The sequence below is a fragment of the Rhamphochromis sp. 'chilingali' genome (assembly GCF_963969265.1).
Source record: "Rhamphochromis sp. 'chilingali' genome assembly, chromosome: 10".
NCBI classification, from domain to species: Eukaryota; Metazoa; Chordata; class Actinopteri; order Cichliformes; family Cichlidae; genus Rhamphochromis; species Rhamphochromis sp. 'chilingali'.
The window spans coordinates 8049902-8076746 of record NC_137937.1 but is presented as its reverse complement, the minus strand read 5'-3'; the positions used below and the strand labels follow the sequence as shown (position 1 = coordinate 8076746).

General features: G+C 39.5%; 2 protein-coding genes across 2 annotated transcripts in view; one reads left to right on the top strand and one right to left on the bottom strand.

Moving 5' to 3' along the window:
- The window catches only part of LOC308403912 (zinc metalloproteinase-disintegrin-like VLAIP-B), a gene marked incomplete at its 5' end in the record, with an annotated part of 110437 nt that overhangs the window by 56759 nt on the left and 26833 nt on the right, over window positions 1-26845 (top strand). The window lies entirely within an intron of this gene.
- tcima (transcriptional and immune response regulator a) lies at window positions 11631-12685 on the bottom strand. Its single transcript, XM_080894747.1, has one exon. The coding sequence runs from the start codon at window positions 12501-12503 to the stop codon at window positions 12201-12203; it is 303 nt and encodes a 100-aa protein (XP_080750873.1). The 5' UTR covers window positions 12504-12685; the 3' UTR covers window positions 11631-12200.

Genomic DNA, 26845 nt, shown 5'->3' with positions numbered 1-26845 from the left:
GAACTGCACAGGTTCACAAAACCAATCCACCTCTTCATCTTACAACTTCTTAAAAAATGTAAATGTTGTTACAAATCTGTGAGATTGTGGCATCAAAGGAAGATGTACAATTCAGTACTATAGTCTCATAGTCTGGTGAGTTTAAGCTTTTTTTCTAAGGTCTATAGAAACCATACAGTATGTGAAATTAAAAAGAACTTAAACATCAAAGGAGCCTGAGATCATAAAGAGTTGTACCCAAAAAAGAGATCAGTCAAGACACTTATATAAAGATACAAAAGTATGGTAGCTCTTGAGGAGAAATAACTGGATCTGATCTCCTTATGCTCTTGGTGGCTCAGAACATGTAGGGCTGATTCTGCCTGGGCTCTTGACCACAGCATGGGGTTCCAGCTGCAGCTGGTCTCTGAGTGCTGCACAGTGGCTGCACACTGCTCATAACATTTAGGATTTGATAAATGCAGAGCATTACCTTCAACACAGGGTATCTTAAATGACTAAAGCCAGTATGATGGGGTTTGTGACAGTTCACTGAGTAATTGTACTGACAGCAGTGTTCAGTTAGGGCCAAAATGGTAATTTAAATAACGACATCACCATGGACAGAATTCATCCAGCATCCATGTGTTCGGGGTATAATATCAATCTGTTTTTACAGCTCCCCTTTCAGAAGGGGTCATCACAGCGGGTAGCTCCTCATGGCTGATTAAATTTCACTCCAGATGTCCTTTCTGACACAACTCCAAAAGAGCTACAGCATGTTTTCTTCTCAGATTTTCTTTCTCAGATCACGTCAAAGCAGAAAACGGCAGCAGCCTCACTAAACAAGCACGTGTATTAAGCATTTTGTGTGTATCGGTGTATTTATTCTCGCTTGGTCTCTTTTTTTCTCCTCTAGCCGGCAGTCAGCATTATAATAATCATAGTGAATGCCCCCATTAAAGACCCTCTCACCACATTCTCCTGTCTGTACAGGTCCTACTTTCATCATGTGGCTCACTGCTTTGCCAAAGCCTTCATCTTCACTGCTGTACTGAGCCGTGACAAGAGCCAGATTAAGAGACCCTCATTGCTCATCACCGCAGCCTGACATCTACCAACTGCCTCCTTCTCACGCTGATTATCAAAGTGATGTTGATTATAGGCCATGATAAACACAGCCTCTCAGAGCCTAGCAGGAGCTGAAGAACAGAACAACGGAGGGGGGGTTGTTAAATATATATTTGAGCAGAGCTTATATTGGTTGAACAACGTTGCACGCTGGTTAGGTTATTCTTCTGTGCTTAGCTGCAAACGATGAGGAGAAACTGTTTTCATTCCTGCTGCTACCACACACCCACCAAATTATGTTTAAGACTGACAACAGATAAGGTCATAGCATTTTGGGTCTTAGGAGTGTGATCCACAGTAAAGGATCTTGACTGCTACAGCCTGGATTTTGACTTGACTTGCTGACGAGTAGCAGACTTTTTATTTTTTCTATAATGATTAGATTTTAGTGTCAAAACTGATAGGGACACCTTATTTTAAGATGTACCTATATTTGTTTCCCATATGTGATAATACAGGAACAATATGCATACAAAATGTTTATTTTTCAGGGTTTTTTTTTTAATGTATGATGGCTCAAAAGCCAAAAAAAATGTTAACTTGATTCTCTATAATTGGAATTTAATCTGAGTTAAATTTCAGAGAATCAATGAATTTTTATCTAATTTTTTAAAGTTGTTAATCACATATTCTGTGTTATTTTCTATTTTTTTCTACTTTTAACATTTTACTTAAAAGAATTTGGTTCATGAAAATCTCTTGGTTTGAATTGCAGTAAGGCTCTTCACATTAACCCTTAACTCTTTTACAAGCGCATACATGTCATCAGTTGGGAGTGAGACACCCATCTTGCTATTGCTAAGATACACTTTGAACCACAACCACATGAGACGCTATCAGCTTTGACAAAAGCCGGTACTGTGCGATTCTCCTGAGAATGATAAACTGAACTCTATCTACTCATTACTTAAAGGAATGGAATGCAGGTTGCACACATTCAGCATCACTAATGATGCTGAATGTGTGTAGCTGGTGACACTACACATGTGTGGTGCCAATAACTAGGACCAAACAAAAAGCTTTTCTCTGACGTCGGTAAAAGTTTAAGCGAGTGGAAATGAAGTAAAAAGAATGAGTGAGGTTTAGATTCCCAGGAATTTCTCCAGCAATGACAATATTAGTGAGCATAAGAAGGTGGACAGATGTTTCCGCAGAACTCCAAGTGTTCAGGTTTAGGCCACTAGGGTGTTGTTAAAATGGGAGATTCCAGAGTAGATATAAAATGATTTATTGTAAGAACAGAGGGAGTAAATGATGCACGATGTAATACAAGTGAACAAAGACTATTGTCCACATCAAACTGCTATGATGCATGCTCTAATTAAGTGACCCCAGCAGCTGTTCAGCACATTAGCTGCTAATGCAGCCGTAAAGCCTGGATCAAAGTAGCACACCCACTACATATCCTCTCTCCGCGTGGCGTAATGTCTGACGTTGGCCTGCGGAGATAGGGATCAGCTACAGAGCAATTGAGCCTTATCAGTTTTCCTTTTCTTCATGAAGTTCCTGTTTTAGCTGATGGATGTTGAGTAAATTTGTGTGTTTGCCAGCAGCTGTTTGACTTTGCAATTGTGAAAATGAGCATTTGTCAAAGGAGCTGAGGATGTAAACAAACAGCTTTCTCTTTGTTGGTGGTCAGTCTGTATGGTATTGGTAGCATGGTCCCCACTATGACTTATGTGGAATTTTCATGGACATTTTACTTTTTTGCACTGACAGGTAGACTTGTTGAAAGTAGACTGTAGCTCCTGGGAAACAATATTTTCACGTATCTTACGTAAAATGTATCTTATTTTAAGTTGAATTTCTCATTTTGTTTCTTTATCAAAAAACGTTGATCGGACAAGAATAGGCTGGGTGTATGGAGTCGAGGAGGCCTGCAGGAGAGGAGTCTCTCCCATGTTTCCATTTTCCTTTTACACACTATCCCTTTGGTTATATTTTATATTTACTTCATATATACTGTATGAAACAGAAAATCTTTTTGAAATTTCTTAATTAAAGAGGAAACAGTGAACACATTGTCCCCTGAGATTGTTAAAAAGACTTTTCTCAAGAAGGAAAAGATGCAAATCAATGCGAATTTGGTTAAAAGGTGAAACAACACTCACCAAACATCCTCCTCCTTTTTCTCTGCAAAGTCCAAACAACTTCATTCATATCCATCTCCTTCCTTATAGACCTATAACCACTGTGGATCACGCAATGAGACATAACACCACTGGAAACATAACTTACTGACTATATAAATCCCATCTAATAATACTAGTCAGTCTGGAGGGAATATTAAGTGAACCTACCTAATGAAACAGCTGTTAAAAAAAAACTATGACACATATAATTTAAAACAACAGTTAGAGGGCTTTTACATTTTCACTTTGAACTTTAATGAACCAGGTTTTAGCTGTAAAGAATATGGTTTTCATTTACATAACAGCTGTGGATGGAAATGCAATATCACTTGCAATGTCTTCTCAAACCACATGCCAGGTTATCCTTGCCTATCTTTGCTCAGAACACTCTAGTATGAGAGTTCTCAGTCTTAATCATTTTAAATACTGGCTACACGAAAGTTTGGAGAAAAAAACATAGATTTTTCTAAAAATATGGTCAGAAATGATAAATTATGAAAGCAGCCAACAGTTGACCCTGAATCCTTCCTTAGTTATGCAGCAATAGGCCTAGACTGGTGGGGGCTTCCTATGATGCACCGAGTGTTTCTTCTGCATGCACCTTTGTCCTCTCACTGTGTGTTTCTACATCAACACTGCATTAAATCATTGGTTGTTATTATTAATCTCTGGCTCTCTTGAGTCTTTTGTTATGCCTTCCCTATCCCCACCCCCAACTGGTCATGCAGGTGTCTGCGCCTTAGTTTTAGAAAACCTTCAGGATAACTGCGGCATGCACTCACTGACCTCATATGTTTGTGGCAGCCAGTCAGCCGAGCACTTTGATCTGCATCATACTGTTGGTGTTCCACTGCGGTATCTCGTAAGCACTCTTGGGACACTCATGGGGATGCTATCAGTGGCAGATTGCACTTGACCAGCAGCGATAATGCCCATTAATTACATGGTGCTGTGAATTTATTGTACTTCCTGTAAATATGCGAGGAGCCTAGTTGTGGTATTCCCCTGCATGCAGTTACATACACAATATAATTCCTCTGCATCTATGATAAGAAATTAAATAATATGGATGACTGGAAACACATTATAAAATCAGTCCATGTTCCCTGTCTGCGCTTGATGATAAAGATGATGAACCAGCACAAGTGCCATATAAAATGGACTTTACAACCAGGTCAAAGGGGGAATCCCATTATTCTGCTGGCTATCAACAATTTCAAGTTGGGCATGTTTGTGTGCTGACACAGTGGATATTACAGCCTAGCATGGTTATAGAAATGTACAAGCTGATGTCAACACCCCAAAATATGTTGTCAAATTCACAGATTAAACAAAGAATTACTATATAAATAGGAGTAGAAGTCGGCTATTGTTTCCAGGCCTGAGCTTCCTCCTCCTCTGGGCCACAGATCAGCTGCACCTGCAGGGTAAGAGACAGGAGGAGAGGGGTGGAGGTGTTAGATGACAGGCGATGGGTGTTGCCAAACTGAAAAGGACAAAGGGAGTGGGGAGCAGAACAATAGTGAGGCCTTGTGATTGAACTGGATCGAGACAGCATGTCTGCGGTGCCGCCGGCCATCCAGCCCAAGAAGGAGCCTCCAGCGCCACACAGGAAAGAGCTTTCTCTAGAGCCGCCTGAGACACACAGACACACACAAAGACTTACACAACATGCAACCACACACTGATACAAACATGAACAATAGAGGCCCCCCATCCTGACCCAGACCTGGACTTGACTTTGCTGTAACTCCAGGGAATCATCTCATGTAAACTCAAAGAACAGATTGTCGTATTGAGGGGGGGTGGCGGAGTTACAAAGGCAGAGGTTACTGAAGGCTGGAACATTTATTTCGTGGAAGATTCAGCTTTTTATTTTACTCACTGTGTGCTTACACAGCACTAACTCTCCAAGCTGGACTGATTGTTTCCAGAAAAAGCCGGTTTCCGTCATGTATCTCATGTTCAAGTAAAGCAACATTTGCAACAAGATACTGCACTGTTTGCACAGTGACCTCCACTTGGTATTCATTATAAACACGCTGTCAGCTAACAAATGTGTTTTGTTACAGATTTGTGCCACACAGTGATTTGTATCATAGCAAATGAAGAGAACAAGACTGAAAGGCTTATTTTCTGGCAAATCACTCCTAATTCCAATTACTCTGTTTTCTTGACATCAGTATGTTCAAAGCAAAAAATGAAATTGGACAGTTTATTGTATTCAAAATGTTCTCGGTTCTCTCAGTGTTTCCATTCTACTAAAGAAATTTTGAAGAGCTTTCCATTTTGATTTCAAAGCTGGCCATTAAACAGACATTTGACAACCCTTTGAAGAAGATGCCAAAAACTGTTTGATTGTACTACGTGTATACTACCAGACTCAGGCTTTGTCACTCGGTGGGTGGAAGCCCAGGGTTTCATCTGTACAGACTGGGGAATCAACAGTGTTGAAATTCTGAAGGTTGTTACAAACATAACAGTTTATTTAACCTCAGCAACATCAAGCACAATCAAGGAGTGAAAGAATAAATTCTTTCCCCTGGAAACTCATCGTGTTCTCTCAAGCACGCCACATGGAAACTCAACAACAGCACTTCTGCCATATATGGTCATATTTTTCTGTTCACCACATTGGGGCCATCATCGGCATCCATTTAATGTTTGTCAAATTGACCAGAAGCCACAGTGACAGGAAGGATCTCTGCTGCAAAGCGCTATGTGATTGGGAATCAACATTATGGTCTGAATGTTTTGTTTCGGGTGGAAATGCACCATCACGGTGTCTGCGTGGTCCCGCTGTGCGTGCCATCCCATTGGCAGGATTCACTTTCCACGCAGATCGCTGACGCAAAGCATGTTTCAGTGTTGATGTGAGGCTGTGGCACGATGTGCACCATGCACAATGTACAATGCAACAACTCGTCCAAAAACAACAAAGAGGTCTCACAAACTGCGCAGCTCTACTCCCGAGTGGATGACATCTACGCAGAGACAATCACAGACCACAAATGTGCCAAATTCCAGAAATCTTTGCTTGATGGTGAGGAATGTGTTTCATTTTCAGTATGTCTCTCTTGTGTTCCCATTATGAGCTAATCCGGATGATGCCAGCATACACAGGGCCCCCGTAGGAAATGCTTTGAGTCAGGCAACCGAGCTCATCAAGGAAAACTGTCGGACAGTCGGTTCCTATTCTTTTCCTTCATTCTTCTTCTTTTCACACATCTGAGCCTCTTCCTGGATATATCTTACATCACTGTGACCTGCTGACCTGTGCTTTGTCCTTAATGGCCAATCAACAGCCGCTTTTGATGAGTGAGGCAGAAAATAGGGCAGTGCATCAACAACAAAGAGTCCTCTGTGTTGGTCAATGTTAATAGAAGAATTAGGGATACCAAATCCATAGCAGGCTGTTTTTATTTCAAAATGATGACTGGAACCATGGATATGTTGGAATGTAGAATTGATGTATAAGTGGAATAAAAGTTAAAAAGAGCAAAAATTCTTTAGGAAACTCATTGAGGCCTTGGAATCCATGTGAAGTCAGCTAATTTTGACATATATTCCTATATAAGTGGACTTTTTGTTGAAACCAGGCAACTGGTCACTGGAAGGATGGAACTTGTCATAGTCAAGGTGTTAAAAAAATCACTTGCCTTTTTATTGTTTTATTTTAAACAATAAAAGATGAATCAAATGGACCATTACGGCAAGGCTGGGATGGTCAACTTGGTAAAGTAAATCCGTTGGGCATCTTTCCTCGCCTTTAGACAATAATTCTGATGGCAAAAAAACCAAACTGGACAGGCAAAAAAAAATAAAAAATCACTTGCCTAAGTAAACAAATGTATTTATTTTCATCCTCTGAATGAGTGCCTAACTGATATAGACACTGCCAACAAAAATCATCACAGGTCAGGTCAAAATGTAACATTTCACAAAAGCCTTTTTTTCACATAAAAGATTTCTCGGCCTCTGCTAAGCTAAATATTGAGATGATCATGCTCAACAATGAGGCTAAAAATTAAAATAATAGCCATTGGGCTAAAGCACTGCTTGTCAGTGCAGACATTCATCTGCAGCCATTCAAATGTTGAATGTCTGTATGAATTTTTCTATCAACAGTCAAATTGTTGTGGGTATTCCTGCCTAAAACACCGAGGCATACTAATGGCCCAGCAGTGCATTTTCAAATTTAAACCAAACCCATTTTAAGCAGAAACTGATTCTTAACTCTAACTTCCTTCTAATTGTAACATTGGGCCTAACTGCCATTTATATCTCATGATGAAATTCCCTGAAAGTGATGAGACACTAGGAAGTATCCGTGTGTGATGATGAATTACAGACACATTACATTAATAAATAAATTTCCTAAGAACTTGCGGCAGGTGCTTGCACATGTCTTGCAGTAATCCTCACTATTGTTTCTAAACATCTTCTTAAAATAACATTATAACCAGATATATAATCATTTTAAATGCTGTCTTCTGTTGCATTTCTTTGAAAAGCTCCAGCCTCTTGGTTGATGTTAAAAGAAAAAACAATCTAAATTTAGAATCAGCAGATGCCTTTTGTTAATGTGAGACGGGCCAAGTATCACAGCCCTCCGCAGTTCATCAAACAAAACGTCGACTTAGATCGAGGGCCACTGATTTTATGGCTTCATCTTCCAGCTAAACGCTGAGTAATCCTAAGCCTGTGCACAGCTCATGCTTAGTTCCTCATCACAGACTTTGGTTGGAACCGGTCTGCGCTGGAATCAAGTTGACTGCCACTCCCTGCACTATAATCACTAATCTTGCACTGCTCTGTTTCGCTTCCCTCTTTCTCAGTCTTTATCTAAAACCCAAAGGCTGTGTTTACAGCATACTTACATTCAGCACTGAAGAGTGGGCCAAATCTTGTTGTGGCTGCCCAAACAAGGAGAACTGGTGCAGTAAGTCTTTCTTTTTGTTAGGCAAAATGATTTAGTTGACCTCATGTGGTCATGCAGCTTTACATTAATACAGATTCCCAAAGGCCAGAAACCATAACTGCTCTAAAGCTGAATCACCATCATATATATGTGTGTGTGTGTGTGTGTGTGTGTGTGTGTGTGTGTGTGTGTGTGTGTGTGTGTGTGTGTGTGTGTGTGTGTGTGTGTTTGATTCATTCAGGCACCTTTCACAACTATTGTTATATTATGATTTATATTGCTATGTTTTATTATTGTATCCCTGACCCTTCGCCACTCACACCTCCACCCTGTATCTTCCTCCCTCTCTCCCTCATTGTGGTTACTGTCCTCTAGGCTCAAATGCTGTCTGCCACAGTGTCTGTTGACATCAAAGCACTGGCCATTTCTAAAGCCTATGAAAGGCAGGAAGAGGGTGGGAGACAACAGGCCTGTGTTCAATCCCGCACACCTCTGCCAACACAGCAAAGACAGCCAAGACAACTGCCTTGAATATTTAGCTTTCTTTTCCTTAACAATTGAACAGCCATAAAAGGAAAAAAGGGGTGGCAAAGAGCTGCCTGCAGTGAGATACATGATATAAACAAAAGGAACAGCTGTGAGATAAAAGAGTAAAAAATAAATGGCATGATTTGCAACCTGTAATAAAGTCATAAATTCACCTGAACAATAAACAAACAAACATACCACTTAAGAATATTTATTTTGAAATATTTATTGCCTATTGAGAAATATATATATTCACAGTCACATGAAAAGACAGGAGCTACTGGACGTTCAACCTTAAACTACTGAAGTTAGCCTAGCATAGCATATAGGCACTTTAACAAAGGAGCCTGATTCCATTCAAAATCATTAAAATACACTGAAAGTGAGCTCTAAAGTATAACTGACTCTTTATATTTTCTTTATTTAAGCCATTAGAAATGTCATGTTGTACTTTAGCAGATTAGCAAGCCTATGGCGCTAATAAGTCTTCTAAGCTAAACTAACTTGCTAGCTGGAGACTTAGCAAACAGATATTAAACAGGATACATTACAGTTTCTTTTTTTTTTTAAAAACTAATAGTTGTATATTCAAAAATGATTATTTAGCTTATGAGCTTTTATAAAGTTAGATAAACCTTGAATACTAAACTTTTTTTAGCCACTTTAGGCTTGGAGGACAAGTTAAACTGTGAGCACTGATATCTCCCATTATGTTAATATATAAGTGTGTTAATATATGAATAGTTGTGGTTCTTGATAAACACTAATTATTTTCCATCTCATCTGATGCTCCTCTGTACTCACCGGCAAGCTGCTAAGTGTTTCTCTCTGCTCTCTGGTCCTTGGCAGATATTGCAAACTGGGTTTTTCCAGCGTTTTTGTTGAAAACAGTTGCCTGCTGCGTCCAAAACTGACACTATGAGAACGGAGAGTGAACCAAAATATTATGTTTGGGCTCGACCAGCTGAACAATGAGCTGAAATCCACTGTAAACCTCCATAAAGCTGCAGTTTAAGCAATAATTCTCAGCAGGTTTCTCACTACAAGCGGTTAGTTATGTAATGTTACTTTGCTTCATGATGATACAATATCATTATTAAAAACATTAGCTGTGGAAACTTTAAATTAAGTTCACTGCCAAATAAATTAATGTCTACAACATTTTCACTCAATCAAGGTTATTTTAGTAAATTAAAAGTAAACTAAAAGTTAAAACTACATGTATTTTAAAAATCAGTTAAATAAAATAAAACAGAAACAAAAACTAGACTAAAACACATGTGAGATGACTGAGTAAACTTGGAAAACTAACTAAAATAAAATTTAAAATATCTAAAGGAAATATCCTCAGTTTTAGTATATTTTAGTTTGGTTTAGTTATAGATTTATTTAGAGCTTGCCCTTTGAGTCAGCTGCTTATAAAATTATGTTTATTTTGTTTATTATAGTACAGGTACTGATTTTGCTAAGACTTGTCTTTGACATATGCTCTTTGTACAATAATAATTAATAAAACTAAAAACTAACACTGAAAATGATCAAAACTAAACCAAAATAAACATTTTCCAACAAGAAAAACTAATCTGAAAGAAGAGAATCCTCTCTTTAAACCAAATAAAAACAAAGAGTCAAAATGAATGAATGGATTGAACAAGGGATTAGAAAATACAAAACTATAATAACTCTGATCAGTATCATTAGTTTTATTGACTTAAGCAGTCAAATTAAAAAACTTTATGTACTTCAATTTCATGTTTTTATTGTACAGATTAATATGATTACATTTTTTCAACATTTCTGTATTATCATTACAAGCTGCAAAGGAGTCATTTTAAAGCACTCCTTTTTCCACCATCACAGGTGATTTCTCACCTGAGAGCTCCACACCTTACAGTGACTGATACTGACATTTCCCTTAACTGTAAGCACATGCAAGAAGCGCCTGCAGCTAAGATGTCGTCATGAAAAACAACCCAGAGAACTGGTTTGAGCCGGTAGAGTGACTATCAGAGCAGGGAGATTAGCAGGCAGAGTGATCTGTGTGTCTGCAGCTAAGCCTACATACACGGCCTACCATAGACCACAGACATAAAAACCATCAAAAATGATTTGAAATTTGGATGTTAATGGAGTGGGTGATTGTCTTAATAAAGGGCCCATTTATGGTTAACTTGAAGATAAAGAATCAGAGGGTGAGGAGTCAAACCCTCAACTCATCTAAACCCTCTAATGCTACTTAGACAAGCTCTTATCTAGAAGCCTTGCATGATTAAATAGAGTCCAGTGTAAAATACACTGTGTGGAGAAAGCTGCTCACCTCCCTACCCTCCCATCCTAGCCTGAGCCAAACTGGTTTACACCGGTCTGGTAAAGAGCTGTGAGGGAAACCCAGTGAAGGTTAACCACATCCTCTCGTGAGTAACTCTATCCTCTTTGAATGCCCTCTGCTGTGTCACAGTGAAGAACATTAGAGGTAGAAATGTGCTGATAGTGTCTTTTTTGGTTGTTTTGTTTGCTCACTAAGAAATAAACCCTATCCTAGATTACATGACTCAACTCTACACACAAGCTGTTACGCTACTCTGTGATCTATCCACCTGCACTTAACGTCAAAGACAAAGGTCATTTACATCATTATTTACCCATTTCTATGGTAACTTGAATTGTGTCTGACATGAGGGTTTTCCCTGTGTGTGACTAACACTGAGCACATAGGTCAAGCTCTGAGTGTGATGTCATTTTTTTAAAAAGCTAAAAGTATTTCATGTAGACTCGAGACTATTTTGTAACACTTAAAATGCCCCGTGTATACTCTAATGCAGTATAACAGTGTTAAGCCCACAAATCTAATGTGCCACAAATGTTGACCTGATGTGCCCTGATTGGTGGTTACCAAAGACCATGTGTGACACGTGTAAGAAAGATGAACAAGGATTCAGTTATAGTATACAACAAAATAATTTATTTTATAAAATTACAAACAAAAGGAACTTTTCATAAATGCAGTTCATTGTGCTGAGACATGTTGGTGACAATAACACATTGGCCACTAATAACTTGTAGTCGTACAACAAAGTAAAGCTGAGGGACAAGGCATGTGTTCAGGATAGGCATTCATACAGGCAGGTTCCAGGGCACCATGAAGTCTCACATTGCAGCTGTGCGCCATCATCAGCACAGCGATTTGCATCAGTACAGTCACGCACCCACAAGAGTGCATCAGTAAATTCAAGTCTGCATGAAGACTTAAATGTATTCCCTTCATATTCCCACTTAGTTCATGTCGCTCCAGCCCGCTCCGGGCAGGACTCCGCGCTGTCCCCTCCGTCCATGAGGCGACAGCCGCCGCACGCCGCCGGCTGAGCTTTCTTTTTTCCTTCGGCACCTGACGCTCGTCTCCAGGCGACAGGTGAGCCACAGCCCAGACACACCGGGAGTGTTCTCAACATTCGGCTCACACACGAGCCGACACACAGAGAGACAAAGGCGGTGAAACTGCTAAAACACAGTCAGCGCAGTTTGAACATCTGCCGCACCATCCCCGCAATCTGCAGGAACTTGTCCTTCTTTCGCTGCTTCAGAGCCATCAGTGCCCGGGCCGTCTCCTCCGGATCCTGCGTGTAGGAGAATATGCTCCTCACTCTCTCCTCCGCCTTCATGTCGCCCGTTTTCTGGAAAAGCCTCATCAGCGCGTCCTGGTTGACGTTCTCGAAAATGTTGGCCACGGCTTTCTTGCGGTGCGCCGTGTCGAACTTGTTGCCGTGGACGGATGGGCTGACCCGGCGGCATTCAGAGGATGCGTAGGAAGACATCTTAGCTTTTTGTGTCTGTAGAGTATAGTTTCTCCGCTCCAGCTGTGGCCCTCCAACTCGGTAAGGGGGAGTTGTTCGGTGCGCACTGTTTCTGTGGAGCGGCTCAGGCTTGAACGTTAGGCTGGGTGAGTGCCGTTGAGCATGAGCGGTAGGATATTTATGGAGGCAGTGTGGGGTGTGAGTTTGCCGGGACGCACTCCCAGCCGGTGACATCAGTAGTTGTGAAGCAAACAGACGCACCGCCCCTCCGAGCCCAACGTATTAGAGAGTCCCTAAGCACTCCACACACACACACACACACACACACACACACACACACACACACACACACACACACACACACACAGGGAGAAGCCTGATGAAACCATTGTGCGCTTTATCTGTAAGGCCTGTTGATTACAGTAACTTAACTGCTTAACAGAAATGCTCTGTTATGAAAACTGAATTCTGTGTGCCACGATAACTGACAAGGGTCTCCTTAAAGAAATCAAAAGATTCTGAAGAATTCATTCGCGTTGGTATTTCTCCATCGACACAACTTTGTGCTGAACATTGGGGGCGACAAGATCTCTGTCTAAATCAATCTGGGTAAATTCCTAGATGATTAAACATGCAACTATTTTGCTGGTAATAACTGAAACGAGTAAAGAAAATCAACAGCCTATTTATGCAAGATAATTCAGATAATTTTATCTGAATTATCTTGAATTATCTATCGGGGGTTATATTGGTTGGGTCTAATTATTGCGGGGGTCATAACCCCCCTAACCCACCCGTGTATTTCTCATCTCTCTGTGCTATACTGCTAGTGCACGTGATGTGGATGGATCTGTTCTCTCTGTGTCTCCGTGATACTGCCAAAGGTTGTTTACAAAAGGAATTCATTTCATAAAAGCAATCTGAATGAGGGATGCTCGCCTCTTCTTCAAGAGTCTTATTAGTTTATTTTAGTTGAATCTCCATTGTTAGAGGAAATGGCAGGAATGTGGGTATCAGATTCTTTCTTTTGCTTGAGGGCAAACATAAATAGCAATGGGGAAGTAATTCTGGACTAATGAGTGGCTGCTCATTATGACGTTACCCTACTTGAGGGGACACCAAGAAAATTCTGAATGACTCCTTCTTTAAATTTGGATCAGTATAATACAGAAAGGTCTCCAGTTGGCTCATTTTTATTACTTACTTTGATAGACAGACAGACAGACAGACAGACAGACAGACAGACAGACAGAAAGAAAGGAAGAAACAAAAATAAGTCACCAATCAACAAAAGAAAACACAAATATATATCTTAGCACTAATGTAGGACGCAAATACAACAATAACCATCTGTCTTAGTGCATGAGTCATTTGTTTCTGTAAATTTGTTGGCCCAGCTGGCCGCTAGGTAAAAGTGGGCATAACAGGAATGGATTAATTAGAACTGTTAGCTTGCTTTCTAACACAGAGAGAATGTGTTCACTGCGTGAGTGTTCGTTTCCTCGTGCTGTGTATAGTGTTGTGATGTGACTGTCGTCTGGCTGAAATAAGTCTCTGTTAGATTTAAACTGTTTGCAAAAAACCCCACACAGACACACTTTTTTTAAGTGCTATTTTTGAAAGCAAACTTTACTCCAATTAACTAAAAATGGGTTTTCACTAGTTCCAAAAACTGCAACAGCAGATTGTATCTTCCTTTTCCAGTTAGCAGTGTGCTTACATTTTGGACTTGACATGAGAGGGTTGTTGAGCTCTGTTTATGCCTGGAGGTGACTGGAGGCCAACGCAGCCCGGCTGAGTTGCGCTGATAAGGCTGTGAGGCGTTCCCCTACTTGAAACTCTCGTTATAAACACACAGCAAGTGTCATAGCAGCCGGTGTTTTTATGCTGAAAAACTGACATTTGCCCTAAAATGTCCCCTCAACATGGCGCCTTATATGGAAAAACACATTCGGGTATAAGTGAATCAGGAAGTGTGTGTTTTCTTGCGGAATAAAGCTTATGCATGGTATGGCCGGCATGTGGCACTGACATTGTTTGCTGATTTTGAACAATAAGCCAGAAATGCTTGTCTGGAGCTGGCACAGAGACAGAGAATAGCTGCACTCACCCTGGAAAAACATGGAACTGGAAATGACATATTTATGGCCCCAAAGCTGTCCCAGAGGCGCGACAGATAAGGAATGCACAATAAGGTTTCAGCAGTTAGACGGAAACTGGAGCCTTGTGCTGCTGACCCTGCTCTCCTGTCCACCCCGAGCATTCACGTTTTATCATAACAAAAGATTCACTAAATTTAACCAAGTATAAAGCATTTTTTTCTTCTTCGTTTTTTCAGATGTTGTCTACGGAGAGCTGTTCTCAGGAGACAGCAGTTTCACTCCCTTGTATTTTGCTCATTTAAGATTTGGCTTGAAGTGCATAATTAGACTCTGAAACATCCCTCAAACAGACTGGAGGTCACAGACAGGGCACTTCATTGCACGTTAAGATTTGCAGTCGCTCTGAAGTCCTTGCAATTATGTAACAGAGTTAGTGATCAGTCTTATCTATTGGACCACTTTTACTGTGTTTCACCCTTATCTTTGTTTATGGTTGTTTTATAATATAGTTATTATAATATGATAATTCCTGTCTCTGGAAGAGCTTCCAGATTTATTGGACTGTCCTATTTTGGCACGAGCTGTCTGGCGTTACCAAAGAACATTTACACAAACTTCAGTTTTGAAATGCTCCAGACTCCTGCAATATTTTATAACCACAGTTTGGGATGCAAAATGAAGGTTACATAATGCAGCAGGTAGCCTTGCATTAATTGCTTTATAGTCTATGCTACTTATGCAGATAATTATTGAGTCTATCTAAGCAAGACTGCTACTTAAATAGCACTGTTCTACACATCTGAGAACGTAAAGCACTTTATACAAGTATCATTCATGCAATCACATACACATTCCTACAGTTATCTATGTCTAGCCACTTTCTAACATGTGCACACGCAAACACAAATATCGTCTCCAATGGATGACTTCAGGTTCAGTATCTTACCCAAGGATACTTTAGACTGAAGGAGTCGAATCACTGACCTTCCTAACCTTGTAATTATTGCACAACAACTTACTAGTGTGAGACACAAACTAGTTTGTGTATTTATTACAGAAGCAGGTCTTAAAAATATATTTTTTGCATTTTCCCAAACACAGTAAAAAAAATATGAACAGAATTTGCAGAAAATCTGCAAATGAAAATACAATAATGCATGCAATAGGTGCTTTATCTACAGGTATACTATTTAAAGAATTAAAAATGGAAAAACAGAGAAAGCTCAGCCATGATAATTACAGCTTAGATCCTAATGTTTTTTTGACTTCCTTCTATGATTCTGGATTTAAAGGACCTGTGCAAGTCTTTACTGTGTCTTTATTGTGTCTTTATTCTGCAACCCTCCTGTTTCTGGACAGCTAACAAGAGATGCCTAAACAACAACATAAACGTTACAAGCTAACATTGTGGACTCTTGCGTCCTAAAACTTTTAAACTACCTTCCCTCTGATCAGCACTTTGATTACATTCTTACTTCACATGAAAGTTTGTTTGCCTAGTGCGAGTCTGTCCACTTTAGATCCACTTCAATAACTAGTTTCAGTAACAGCATAGCAGCAAAAAGGAGCTAATGGGAGTGCTTACTGATGGAAAAATACAGATGTCTTCAACAATTCACCTCAGTATCACTATCATTTATCTGTCATTCCTGTCATTATTCAGAAATGAGCTTCGTTGACTTGTTGACAAAGTAAGGGATAATGAGCACTGACCATGGTCCACTTGATCCAGTGATTTCAGACACAGTCCAGCAACTGGGGCATGTTAACCATCTTGACACAAAATACTGATAAGCATTATAAGCAACTTTTGTAGGTCTTCATATCCTGTCCAATGTAATTTGAGGAGTTGCTGATAACATAATGATATGTGATGTCAGGTTAGCATGGCATGTCAATTACCATCCATCTTCAGCCCTCACTTGCCAATTTTTTTCAACATAATGAGCAAGATGCTTGTCATGAATGTATCTGACTTCCTCTCAGAGAGCGTGTAAACTTGTTTGTTTACTTATAGTTGTCTCATCTACATAATTTTTAATAGGTTCACAGTTACCTGAATGCGTGGAATCTATGGACAATCTATGGATGCATGTTTGGTAGCATTAGTTGATAGCTTAGCAAGCATACTCAAAAAAGAAAAGTGATGGTGACGATGTAGCGCTAAGCTCAAGACTTCAGGGTCATCCATAAACCTGTAAATGATGTCATAATAATTCCATTCATTAGTCAGGTCATTCACCCTTGGTTTGGCTCAGGAGTCTCTGCTGTGTGTTTCAGGGAAAGTGCATCTTCAGTTATTGTTGTTGTGAGTGCCAAAATTGCTTTGAGGAATTAGAAAATATCTATAAAAAGCTGCAGATCTGAAAGGGAAAAGAACACTGAAAAGAATAGGGGGTAATTCCAAAGATAGGACTTCCTGCTGAGAACAAAAAGACTAATGGAGTGCTTGTTTACATTTTAAACATGATTCTTTTATCTTCCATCTCCTTTGTTCTTTTTTGTCAGGTTGATGTCAGTTTGCACTTCATGTCTCGCTTATAACCTGCTACTTATTTTCATTCTTTTCATTTTTCTGTCTTCTAAACAAGAATTTGCAATAGTGTTTACTGAAATGATAGACATTGTTTCCCCCATTTTTCTGCATGGTACGTTTAATCTAAGATAAACTAATCTGACATATACAAAGCAGCTGGCTGTTTACCACATGACAGATTAGAATTCTTCGAGTAAATAAATGTATTTTCCTGAAGGAAGCGTATTTTGCTTAAATACCTTATTGTTTTTCCCTTCTTCATTTATATAAAGTGAGCGCAGATTATATAGATATTAGCATCACAACGTGCTGAGAACAATGATGATTTCATCAACATCATGTGTAATTCTTAAAAAAAATCCATGATTAGGAAATCGTTGAACAGTGATGCTTGTTGAAACAGTAGGTGACGTAAGAAGCCGAGATGTCAACATGTGTACACACTAAATCCTGGATAAGTCAAAGATACTAAATGATCCCAGGTTACGGGGCATTTGCTTTTCTCTAATATGGGCATGCAGTGTTTTGTAAATGCATCAATTCTTGTTTGGTGTTCTTGCTGCGTAATCCGGCCTAAATGTACCAAATATGTCAGACGATTTGAACCTTAGACATGTAAAGTATACGGCTACAGTTTCATCAGAAGACTGCCCAGAGTGTTTGACCCTTAATTTCACAATCGACCAAATGTATTTAGAAAAAACTAACATGTGAATTCTACTGATCTGCTAAAAATAAACCCATATGTTCATAGCAATGAAAACAAGCAAGCAGGTTTTAGAAGTCAGTGCTGGTAAATGAGTCAAGCCATCTTAGTGTATATAGCTCAATAACAAGCGCTGGTAATAATGACGAATAATGAATCCCCAAGCTCCAGCTTTGTGGTTACAATAGGAGAACACAGGCCTGTGTTTATAACTGACTGTAGGACCTTACTGGAATCTGGCAGCAAACACCCAGCCTGTCTGTTTGGCAAGCAGCTGCTTATGTAAGATGTGACAGGAAGGGAAGGACATTGGGGGGTAGAGTGGGAGTCTCTGGGGGACTAGTGTGTATGTGTGTGTGTGTGTGCATGTGTGTGTGTGTGTGTGTGTGTGTGTGCACACTAAGGGAACTGTAAACATATCCCCCTTAAGTGCGCTTTCAAAGGCAGCTTGTGAAAGATCTAGATGAGTGGTGCAGAGGCATGAAGCCAGCACACATTATTCAGACGTAACTGGCACCTTAGTTGTCATGATGGTAACACTTAAACAGTGATATTATAAGAGAATTTGCCGCAGTTGCAAGTGCCGTATGCAAGCAGGGGGTCCTGCTGAGGATTTAAAAAACAAGCTAATTCTGGTAATTGTTTAGCCAAAAATAAAAACACTCAAAGTGCTCAGTAACGTCCAGGAGAGTGTCTCAATTATAAAACAGATATAGTGACTCAACCACCTTCCTCTGGTTTTATGTCATGTTCATTTAAAACATACAAAACGCATCACATGAACACCATCTTCACCAAATGTTCAGAACGAAGTCTTCACAGGTCGTTCTGCCAGCTTTTCTTTTAATCATCACCTTTTGTTTCACAGCTTGCTGGGCACTGGAGCCACAGGCGGTAACAGTAGATGCGGATTAGATGACTGAGCATTGAGGCCACATGGACACCTAGGCAATGTAAGGCACCGTTACACCGAGCCAGTTCAATCCGGCTGCAGCTCGGTTCAGGGCTGGTTGCACCACAGGGGCCCGAGACAAAAACTCCTCTTCGTCTATCCACATGATGCTCCCCCAGTCAGCAGCATGAACTGAGCCTGCAATTCCAAGCATCACTGGATAAGGTGGATGGTACTGAGGTCACTCGTCCATAAGCTGGTTGGTTTTCTAATGTCATTAGTCCACACATTAGTGCCTATAATATATATAATAATATATTATATATATAATATGTATATAATATATATATAAGTCAAACTCAGCTCTTACACTTGCACTTAGGATATTGGAAAGTTTTAGTGCAACCATTATTTTGCTTTTGTTAATGTTATGTATCATAAGGCTGCAGACCTCTCAAGCTCTTATAGCATAAAACGTAATCGCTTAGAGGATCATTTGACCTACATCATCATACATCATCTAGTGGACCAAACACTATTGTATCAGAATATGTACGTTTTTACTACCTCCCAGCCCAACACTGGAAGTACAAATTCTAATTTGCAATCTCTTTTCTTTGTGTTGAATCCAAAAATCCTTTGCCCAGGCTTTAAGGTGTTTATGGCCAAGTATTCCTGTTGTCCTAGTTTTGTGAAAATTTAAGTGCAGCTTCTTTTTTTTTATAATTCTACCCATACATACAAAACAAACGATAACAGTATAGCTCAATGAATAAAGGAATGAGGACAGACTAATCTGAGCACAGTTCAAAGCTCAAGAGTCAGTACGAAGAGAAAAACAGCCATAAAACACATGCCATGCATACGCTGTTTCAGTTTCTGTTTATCATGAGCAGACGCTGCAAAACAGGGCAGTATGGTCACGCACCCTTTACTCCTGAGTGAGGATGCACTGCTGCAGACAGCTTTGCAGGGGCTAACATGGCTCACTGTCTCCATGGCGAAGCCTTAACGACAATAAGAGTCAGCGAGTGGAGGTGGAGAGACAGGGAGGAAACCGAGAGGGTTTGACTGGGTTTCCATAACACTGCACCAGTAAACACGGGGTGACTCAGTTAGATGAATTATAATGTCCTGTTGCATTGGAGGCCGTCTGCTTCTTAAGAAGTGATGAATAAACCATCCCACAATACAGTTTCCACTTTACGCCTCAATGTTTAGAATAAAATTTTTTTTAAAAAACGGACTCACAAAAAGGAGACGGCCAGCTCTTTGTTTATAATGATGTTGTTGTTAGTCAGAGGATGTAGATTGATATATTCCACCTCCTGCATAATCTGGCCTAAATGTGCCAAATATCTCAGACGATTTGAACATTAAACACGTAAAGTAAACGGGGACAGTTTGAGCTTCTTTGTTTTTTGTCCTGTTTGCCATTCCTTCATATAATATGTTCTCTGTAAGCTCTTCAATCGCTTCCTCCCAATGTTTGCCAAGTGCTCATTTTACACATCATTTGATTATCAGGATTCTTTTTTCTAATATGGTAGGGCCTTTTCCTCACCTTAAAGTGCCTTGAGATGACTGCTGCTGTAAAGTGGTGCTATAAATCTAAAAATGAATTGAGATAATATGTTGTTGCATAACTTCGCCAACACTCCAAAACCTGCTTGTTGCATAAACCTGGCAACTCAATAAAGATCCATAACAAGCTGAAGGAGCCTGGGTGCGTTGCATCCTCCGCTGAGTCAGCTGGTAAAGGTTGCAGTGTATGTGGGTGTTTATCTCTGTGCTTTGCCTTGGATATTATTTCGACATGCAATCAGATATTGTAAATTAAATGATCAATATAAGTAATCATTTAATATCTCCTTGGAGTGAATCACACCCTATTCCACCTAGTTGTACAACAAACTGTACTTCAGTGTGTTGAGTCAAACACTAGGTGTTCCCCCAGTACAACCACAGCCTTGTGCCCTTGCCGTCTGCCTCTCCACCTCAGATGTGATAAAAGTGTGCTGACCCCATGGCGTGCACGACAAAGAAGTGTATGAGCTGATGTCGTTTGGTCCGGCACCAGGTAAAGGAAATGACTGGGATGTGTCGGCAGTAGGTCCATTGTTAGCATAGCAGGAAGGCAAGGTCATATCAGAGACACAAGAGGGTGGAGCACGCAAGTCAAGTCTGCACTGATGAACAAGTCAGCTATTGCAAGGTAATAAATCAAGAGGGGTCTGATTGCAGAACACTTTCAGTGGAGACTCCAATCATAGCCTGTAACAGTGAAGCCAGTGCGGAAGTTCCTTTTTACTGGCCAACTGAGGCCAATAGCTGCAGGAAGACGTCCTGGCCTATGGAAGTCTTAGAAAAATGACTGTTAAACTTTGGTGAGTTTGGTAATTAAATTCATGATGGGACTGTCTCCTTAGTCACTTATTTCAGGTCATACTGAATAGATCATTTAATGCAGTTTGTACATTTTGGTCAAAGTACTCATGCTCATTGGCCAACAACTTGTCAAACACAAGTTACTGATACATCCGCTCCACTTCCTGCCAGTGAACCTGTTGCCGCTGCTGGCTTATTTCTACAACACCAGGAAGCAAAAATGTTATGTCTACATTAATGTATTATAAACTATCTTGGTTTCTTCTGTTCTATTCATTTATTTGTTTCATTAAAAGTAGGTCAAAGGTCAAAGATGTTTCAAGTGACATCAGAGAAGTCGCACTTACAGCCCTGCACATCCCTTTTTTGTAAAGCAGACACATGGAAACCAGAAATGACTCTTTCATTTTTGAAAGCCAAAGAGTGGTGGTCAGACGCTTTCAATCACACAACTGGATCTCTGTTTAGACAGAAAGGAAAACGTCACTTATGGGAAATAATGCACCTCTATTTACAGTCACTGGACAATTATTAGACCACAGTAATGCCGACTGAGAGCTTCCACAGACTACTCCTGCCAGTTTCTGTCTGCAGAACAAATATAACAGCTTCAAGGTGTTGACAGTACTGTGCAAAAGTCTCGAGCCACCCATTGTTTCCTTATGATTTAATAGGAAAATGGTTAGTGCCTGGTGTGACTACTTTTATTCTTCAACACAACACAACTCTCTTCGGCAGCTTTCTTGTAATTTCTTAAAGTAGTCTTCAGAAATAGTTCTCCGGGCCTTTGAAGAACATTTACTTAATAGTTGAGCAATCTTTATGCCACTTTCTGCTTATTCACTCAGTAACACACACAATCATACAGTACTTTATCTATACTTAACCTCCATAGTTTGTCCAGGGACATGCAAATCAGAGGAGCTGTAGCGCAATCTACTGACCTGATAGTGACAGTTGACATACTTGCACTGTGTGTTTTTCTACCCAGATAGGCTTTTATTCTATTGCCAGCGTCTCTCATATTATGTTTTTCGTAGACTCAACTTATTAACAGTGCCGTATGTACAAGTGTTTAGTGTGAGCCTTTTCAATAAGTCTGTGAATTAAAAGAAAGAGGTAATGACCTAGACGCAATAAGAGGAAGTCTATCAGCCGAGCCTTGCAGCAATTCTATGAGCTCAGGGAGGTTTAAAAGTGCTTAGCATGATAGTTTGGATATGGAACTGAGAGCAAGTGTCTGCTTTAGGCTGGTTCAAAGCAGTATAGTAAGAAAACTCAGTCTTCTGGATGGCTTTGCGAGTATATATGCTATATAGCCAAGACAGATTGCAGAGAAAGCTGGCATAGGAGCAAATATCAGCTGGGAAAACAAGAAGCACATCTCCTTTAAGATGGGCTCTCTTGACCTCATGTGAAACGCATCATAATAGTACAACTCATCCACTTAACACACTGTATACTGCAATAGCTACACCCTTTTTGCACACGCTCTCCTCTTATTCAGCTATTCATCAATAAGTGCCTTATATGTGTATAAGTCATGTATATATTGTATATATTGTGTCTATTTCTTACTTAGTGTATTGTCTGTCTTTGTTACTGTTTATACTGAAGCACTGTAACCAAAATAATTTCCTCTAGGGATCAAAAAAGTATTTTGATTCTGATTCTGATAATATATGTGACAACGAGGACAAAAATCGTGAGGAAGTGAGAGATAAAGAGAAATGAGGTCAACAGTTACTCTCCACAGGGATCCACTCTTAATGCACACTGAAGTACTGACAAGCACTGAGTCATAAGTTTCAGAACGTAGCATTAAACTAAAAGGCTGCTGTTTCTAAGTCCTTGTTTATACTGCATGCTGGACAGCAGGGCAGGCATCATCATCCCCCCTGCTCCACTTTGGACCACGGCACGTGGCCCACACGAAAAACAAGCCATGTGTGGAGTCAGTGCAGCCTCTTCTTCAACCTGCCAGCGACGTGTTTCCAGCCAGGCTCCTGAGAAAAATCCAAATGAAAAATCACATGTACATGAAAAATTTATTATTCTACAGCTATTAAGGAATGAATGCAAAATGAGAAGGAGATGGCTCAAGGATATTACATAAACATACAGCCTTACAGACATTCCAGAGGTTAATCCTAAGGGGAGGATTTGCAATCGGAGCATGAGAGAACAAAAACAAATAGGAAAGATGGAACAGTCAGCATGCAGTGTTTGTTCTGTTGTATAAATGATGCTCTTAAGAGAATTCCTGCCTAATATTCCGCATTCGATCACAACCGGAGAAGATTGTTGACTTGCAAAGTAGCTTCTTTCCACTTTCTGTGTTTATACCAGTAGCTCTTCCCGGCAGTTCAAACTGAATGTGGATAACAAGCAGTTTCTCAAAAAAATGTAATCAACTTAAGGAAATTCAGCACACCAATTAGGGGAAGTGATTTAGTAAATAAGATATAGACCTGTGGAAAATGTGTATCTGCATTTACACGTTTTAAATGGAATTTATACAAAGCTATGTTGTGGTCAGTATATAAAATATAATGCCTTCTAAGAGACACAAGATTTGACTCCAACCCAGGGTTTGAACTCCGGAGAAGCTTTCAATAAAAAATTGTCGATGGATTAGTAATTATATTCTGCTAATACAGTACAGTTAACACAATCTCCCTAGTTCTTAATAGTTTATGTATGCTTTGTTTCTTGCAAACATATTTACCATATCTTACAAGAGTAAGAGACAGTCCAGTTACATGCATGTTAGGTTAGCTTATGATTATAAACTGAACCTATTGGTACAGCTGTTAGCCTGAGTGCTTGTCTGCATGGTTGTGTGTTGGCCCTGTGATTGGCTGGAGACTTCTGGGTGTTTCACTCCATGACAGCTGATATAGGCTCCAGGTCCCCCCTTCAGCAATGAATTGGTTTAGAAAATATATGTAAGTATGGCAGACAGATGAATGGATGGAGTACCAGGAAAATGAAGATTTTTATTTATTCTTATGTATGCCACTCTTCAACTTCATTTTATTCATTTAGCACCAAATCACAACAATAGTCACCTCAAGGTGCTTTATATTGAAAAGACCCTACAGAGAAAACATTCAGAGGACCCCCTATGAGCAAGCACTTGGTAGCAGTGGCAAGTAAAACTCCCTTTTAACAGGAAGAAGCCTCCAGCAGAGCCATCGGCTGTGACTGGTTAGGGATGGATGGGAGGGAGACAGAGCAAATGGTATACTGTGGATAAGTGCCACATTGTTTCTTACATTGTGGGCCCCCTTTCCCCGTTTTTAAGACATGGTGTCTGCTCTATATACCACTCTAATCTCAAATGAAGACTATGAAGTTGCAAGACAGTCTCTGAAATGTTGCTTTTTTCAAAGTATCAGCAAAAAGAAGGCATCTGGATGGCTGAATGCTAACCACTGTCAAATCTCAAAATGGATGTGACCTTTTTCCACTCTCACTGATGTGTTATGGATCTTGGCTTGCGGGTAAATTGGAAAACTCCTGAGCCAGATTAATTTCAAGGTCAGACCAGTGGTGTGGAAGTGACTGTAATGTCCCTGGAGTCCAGTAGTAGCACAGTTGTCATGCTTTCTGTGTTTGCAGTCAATAAAGTTCAATTTTTCCGCACATAGGTCATGCAAGCCAGCTGTTGGATGTCCAACAGCAGAAGCACTGACCACTGAATGACACCAGTTGGTAGGCAGAACAGATAATATGTTCCAGTTAGGGGCATTAACACTGAAATTGTGAAGTGGCTGGTTTAGAGATCACATAAGCTGCCTGTAATCACACGCTGTTATAGTGTGATTTCTCCCATTTCAATATTTCAAACAATATTGCAATGCCCAGTTTCAAAATGATTGTTTAACATCACAGTAAAATGTCATGTTAATGATGATATGCTAGAGCCTCCTACAGGCAGTTCAGGTTTACTGCAGTTTCACTTCATAAACAGCTGATTGTTTAAAAAGCGAAGCTGCTGCTCTCTGCTGGTGATGCTGAATATTTCAACTTTCAGTTTGAGGAGGAGGGATGACACCAACCCTGAGTCTGTCAGGTCATCCGAGGTTACACATATTAGTCTGTATAAAACTGCAATCAAAATGTTGAATAAACCAAACAGTGATATGTTAACATCTATCTGCACTTTGCACCTATCCACACTTTTATTTTGGCTTCACTTTGACGTTTTGACATTTAGAATAGCAATTCTAGAATAGAATAGAATAGAATAGAATAGAATAGAATAGAATAGAATAATCATTTAATTGTCCCACAAGAAGAAATTTGGTTGTAACAGCAGCAGAAGAAAAGCAAATATACAAACAGATCAGGACAGAGAACAGAAACACACAATTTTTACAGAAAAAATATTTACATCAACTTTAAATTTTCAAATTTCTTTAATGGCTTTTGGTGCCCTGCCTCTTGCTCCATAACAAATGTAAATGTCTCCACGCTGCATCACTTGTTACTCTTTTTTTTTTTACTCCACTACAATATAAGGATGTTAATGGAACGGAGGGATACATCCTAAATTCACACAACAGAAGAAGAATCACTAGCAAACCAAAAACTGTAATATTTTTAAACATTATTTGTAAATCTTGAGCTTTTCCTATCCTGTATTTTTTTTTTTTTTTTTGAGCTTGCTTGTGAGTGCGAAAGCCAGGCTAAAGTCTAAAAATATTATTTATTTATTTATTTTTTGCTTTGTTTATGTATCATTTTTCTATCTTTATTTTCTATGACTTTCTAATCTGCCAAGCTGCCAAACCCTGCCCATTCTTTGAATTATTGTAGTTTACTGTTGCACAATTTTATTAAAATAAACAATGGTGCATTTGAGTCCACCTTTACTGTACAATCTTAAAATATACAGGTGTGAAACAGGAAAAGTGATACATCTCCTGCTGTCAGGCCTTCAGGTTCCATGTGGTGTCTTGTAGCCTGAAAAACAATTTTTTGCACTGGCACAAATAATTTGTGGGGCATCATTTTGTGCCACCTAGTTGTTCTTTCATTTTAGTTTCTGTTAAATTTTTACCCAAAAATGTTTGTAAAAAACCCCCACAAAAACACCAGAGGCTTTGGCTCCATTTTTTGGTATTTACTTAATTCATTTATATAACAACATTTGTGCATAAGTTTTTAAAATTTACAATTTGTATTAGCATTTAATGTTATGAAAATAATTCACTAAACATGTTTGTGGTTTTTACAGTAAAAGAAATTACTTTTTCCTACCAGGATTTTATGTTTTTGTTGTGATTTCAGATCAGTTGTGTTAATACAGCATGTCAATGAAAAAATAACTGTAAATTCAGACACGTGAGATTGTGCTGAAAGTTATGATACCAAACAAAGCCAGGCACAATATAAAGAAGTTGAAAATGGCCAGTTCTACCCTGAACCCTAGTAAATCATGAAAAATTAGGTTTACATTTTTGGTGAAATATGTGTTCATGACATTGAGGATTTTTGGCATTTTGCATAAATTAAAGCATGCAACAATTTCATTTTTCATGTTTTGATATTTAGATTTTTGTGTGTTCAATTGTAAGTTATTTATTTTTTATCTTCTGTCCCTTTTGTAGTGAACACAGTGACTTGTTCATGACGATATTGTTTCTATTTTTCACTCTAACAGTGATCAGGTATGGATTATGACCGAGGGCTGAGTGATTTCACTCTATGGAATCTGTGGCGAGGTGACTC

Excerpts from the sequence above, each read along its gene's own strand:
- tcima (XM_080894747.1), bottom strand. The coding sequence starts at position 12,503 with ATGTCTTCCTACGCATCCTCTGAATGCCGCCGGGTCAGCCCATCCGTC.